This window comes from Wasmannia auropunctata, unplaced genomic scaffold (genome assembly GCF_000956235.1).
Source record: "Wasmannia auropunctata unplaced genomic scaffold, wasmannia.A_1.0 LD334878.1, whole genome shotgun sequence".
In the NCBI taxonomy this organism is placed as follows: Eukaryota; Metazoa; Arthropoda; class Insecta; order Hymenoptera; family Formicidae; genus Wasmannia; species Wasmannia auropunctata.
In genome coordinates, this window is record NW_012028012.1 from 11,902 (window position 1) to 16,458 (window position 4,557).

At 26.7% G+C, this 4,557-nt stretch overlaps 1 protein-coding gene across 1 annotated transcript; it reads left to right on the forward strand.

Moving 5' to 3' along the window:
* The first annotated feature begins 331 nt into the window (after positions 1-331).
* Positions 332-3,994, forward strand: LOC105457945. The gene is made up of 6 exons (XM_011702919.1): positions 332-566; positions 1,280-1,464; positions 1,807-2,221; positions 3,025-3,218; positions 3,336-3,564; positions 3,639-3,994. Exons 1-6 carry the CDS (start codon positions 416-418, stop codon positions 3,773-3,775), a joined length of 1,311 nt encoding a protein of 436 aa, XP_011701221.1. The 5' UTR covers positions 332-415; the 3' UTR covers positions 3,776-3,994.
* The last annotated feature ends 563 nt before the right edge of the window (positions 3,995-4,557 follow it).

Consider the following 4,557-nt stretch of genomic DNA (forward strand, 5'->3'; position numbering starts at 1 on the left):
CATCAACACTGAAATATAATAATATTGGAACGCAGAAACAAAGGCGACATAGGCCGTGCGCGTTCCAGTATTATTATATTTTAGTGGTTGCCAAAAAGACGAACAAATTGAAACAGTTGATGCGGCTGATGCAGTCCTTACGCAGAATTTAAACTCATCGACAATATATAATATAAGCATACATAATTAAGTAAAAATACAGAACTAAGTAAGTAAAACAATAATAATATGATGCTGAATTCAAAGTTGGCGGTATTTTGCATTATTCTCTCATTGGCTAATTAGAAACGCGCATGTGCAAGAACATACACCTTTATATTTCACGATCGTCAATCGTCAACCGTGCCAGCTAGTGTGTGGAAGTTTGTGCTAGTGCGTTACTTTATAATCAATCGGTTTGTACATTATAATAGAAATGTTTCTTCTTAAATGTATTGAAGATGGATCTTACTGCGTCGTTGATAACGAAGCGGTAATTTACGATGAAAAATCTGTTAAAAAAAAGGATAAAGTGACTTTTTTTTACAACAAAAAGGAATACGAAGGAGAGGTTATAATATACTCAGGTAATAATATATACAATTAAAATTAGTTTAGCAAGAATTTATAAAAATAGTATAATTAAGATCAAATATCCGATATTGTGATAATAAACTTATTGTTAATGAGACATGTGTTACCTAAAACTCATGTAAACGAAGCACCACACTTTGTCCGAGGGACATACTTAGAACGTAGAGAACGTCGTCTGGACGTCTTTAGCTGAACGTCTCTGATGTGTACATCGGAGATGTGTACTATACAAAACATCTATAAAATCATCATTTTAGAAGAATCTTACCAATCTAACCTCACTTTAAAGAAACAGTCAACAAATTTTATGCATCTATATACATATAAGTTCCAAATGACTTGTGCCAAGTAAACAGTGGTTGCGTTCAGCAGAAAAAGCAGTTTTGCAACTGTTATAAATTTAATATGATTAATTCTTGCCCTTAGTTCCTCATGGATCTAAATATATAAACCAACAATATTAAAGAATCTTACAACAGTTGGAAAGCTGCTTTTGCTGTTAAACGTAACCATTCATTGTTCTATAATTGGGAATTATTTAACCATACATTAAGGTTAATAAATTTGATAAAATCTTTTTTTCTCGTAGAAAAAATTTTGTTTTAATACTTTATTTCTGATAATTATAATTGTATAAAAATATGTTTTATCATAAAATAAATTTGTGATTATTTAATTGTTTGATGATATATAAATTTGATTGTAGATGATCAATCTGTGATCGATAAACAATTTGAAAAGATAAAAAAGGACATGAAGATAAGCAAGAAGTCTAAAAAAGATCGCAAAACCGATCATGATCCGTCTACTCAACAAAATACAAAGTCAAGCCAGCGAAAAAAATCCAATGCTGATATCTCTAATAATATGCCGCCGAAAAAGAAAATAAAGGTTAAGTTTTGAGGTCCTTGCACAATAATGTCATGCAACAGGCAACAGAAAATAAAAAATTTAACCTATCAGAAATCGCATATTCTACAATACACGATTTTCAATAAGGTGAAATTCTTATTCTCTGTTGTCTGTTGCCTGTTGCCTGGCATTATGCAAGAACCTTTGCTTCGTAAATGTTAATGCATCAATATATATGTATAGATGAGTTTTATAATGGTCGTCAAATAGCAATTTGTCAAATATTACGATATGTCGATCGTCAATACTTAAAAAAAATTGTTAAGTTTAGTAATTAACTAATATAATTTTATATTAACCGCATTAAAATATTTTTTATAGATCGAAAAACCATCACCAGAATCGAAAGACATTAATAGGAAAATACTACGTCCGTCAAATTTAAAAGTTAAAAATAACGAAAAAGAGTACGAACTTTCTGAAGATCTGGATGTTCACCGTGATTTATATACGGACAATTTAAATAATAATTCTGTAGACCTCAAGAAAAGATCAAATGAAAAATTAAGATCTACAGTATCTAAAATTCTCGCTGATACCAGTGAAACGAGCGAAAGCTCTAGTGCATCAATTTCGGTTGAATCAATTTCATCAGTAAATAGCTCCTATTCTAATTCTGGAAATCAAAGTCCAACAAAGGAAGAATTGAAGCAAATTATTCGAGAACTTCAGAAAAAAAATTCTGAAATAGAAACTGAAAAATCAAATAAAACTGAAAAATCAAATAATTTTTCAAGTTAGTGTAATATTTTATATATGCAAGACGTTCCGCTTAGAGATAATAAAAGAAAAATTTATAACATACAAAATTCTAATTCTAGTAACAAAAAAAAAGCAGTTCTATAATTTTAAAAATTCAACAATTTTGGAGCATAGCGTATGCGCAAAAACTAACTAGAGTGTTGCGCGTGAACATTTAATAAACGAAATTTTCATAAATTCTGAACATATAATTTATTAACGATATGTGTTATTTTACAAATATTCTTACAAAAACTCAAAAAGTTTTTGTACATGTCTAATAAACAGATAATACGGATAGTTGTCCAGTATTCTGCATATTTCTATTTTCAACATGTGGGTTGAGGTTGACTACGTGAGATGTTTATTGATCAACGTGTAAAAAAACTTTTTGAGTTTTTGTAAGTATTTCTGGAAGAATGTATATTACTAATAAATTATAAGTTTAGAATAATTATAAGTAATATAATATAATTATAAGTTTAGAATTTATTATAATTTCTTTTTTTAAATGTCTAAGCATAACATTTTGTGAACAACTTTTGTACATGCGCTGTGCGCTCAAAATCACTGGGTTTTCAAAAGTTTCAGAGCTGTTCTTTACGGTGGCATCTAGTTTTCGTCATTAGAACTAGTACTTTATACGTTATAAACTTTTATTATTATACCTCTAAATAAAGCACCCTATATTTACTTACAAGTACATTAATTTATTATTTTATTATTTACATTTTAATATTTATATTTCAATATTTATTATTTTACTTATTATTTTATTCCTTTAAATATATTTTTTAGATAAAAGTATTGAAAAATCGTCTTCGTTCCCGTCACAGGATTGTAATAAGGAAAAAAAACTCGATGTTTCTATATCTAATCGCCCAAACGAAATCTCGCTAAGCATTAAAAAAAAAATTACGTCTGATCAAGAAGACAAATGTGAAATTGAAAAAAAAAATTATCAACTTTTTGGTGCAAATTGTGGAGACACGGTAATATTTGTAATTGTTGAAATATTTCTTAATAATTAGACTATAATTTACATCGTTATTGAGTACATTCTATAAGATTTTAATTTACGAAAATTTATTCAATAATTTATTTTCTAGATGGTTTTGCTTTCTAACGGAATATATTGCAAAAAAAGAATACTTAATACTGCAAAAAGTATTGCGAAAAAACCAAAGCATTTTGCACGTCAATTAATGGCAGGAGTGTTCACGCCGGAAGCCTTTTTAAATTGTACTTATAAAGGGCAGGCTCCGAGAGCTCATGGCAAAGAGAGAGCCAAAATTCCAGTTGATTGTTTAGACTTTGACGCAAAACAAGCGATTCTTGGTAAGAGCGTTAATTATACAATTTAGTTAAAAAACGCATATTTATACAATTACATCATTTTTTGTAATATTTAGATTACACGGACATGGAAGCTAAAAAACGCACTGATTGGGAAGTACAAACTCGTAATGACATAGAAGAAGGCATGTCTAATAAATTCAACGAAGAGAGAAGTGCGCTTTTGAAAAATATAAAATCTAACAGCCAATAATTATCTTTAATTTTTTTAAATTTTGCATAACGATACTTTTGTTCTTTTAATTTGACATTTATTCGTAACCAATTTCAAAATCTGAGAGCAAAAAATGTTTAAAATTTTTTTTTAATTTTGCATAGTATACTTTTTAAGTTGACATTTATTTGTGATAAAAATTTGTATTGATTGATAAATATTTTTATAATAATAAACAAAATATTCTTAAATTTTTGAAATTTAATAATAAATATTTTGTTTATTATTATTTAAATTTCATTTTTTAATTTTGCATAAAATATATTTTTTAATTTAATTTCTTTTTTTTATTGACATTAACATTTATTTTCTTGATTGATGACGTTTATTATGGTGGTTAAAAATTTTTATCAATTGATATAAAATTTTATAATATTATATAAACAGTGAAATTATCTGACATAATTAATTATAATAATATTAATAATTTACGAAAAAAATTGTTATAAAATATATATATTATAGTTCTTATAAATAAATATATATATTAATCATATTATTTTAACTTATTATATATAAACTTATTATAAGCATATAAGATTATATATAATACTGTATGATTATATAATCTTGTATGATTATATATAATCACAATATTGTACCTCAAATATAAACTTATTTAAACATATACGTTGAAATATGGCCTTATATTATCTTGAATAACATTATATGATCATACAAGCTCTTATCAGGCCAAAATTCATATATAAGCATATAAGATCGCTTCTTATATGACTATATAAGAGGTATTTTTTCCCGGG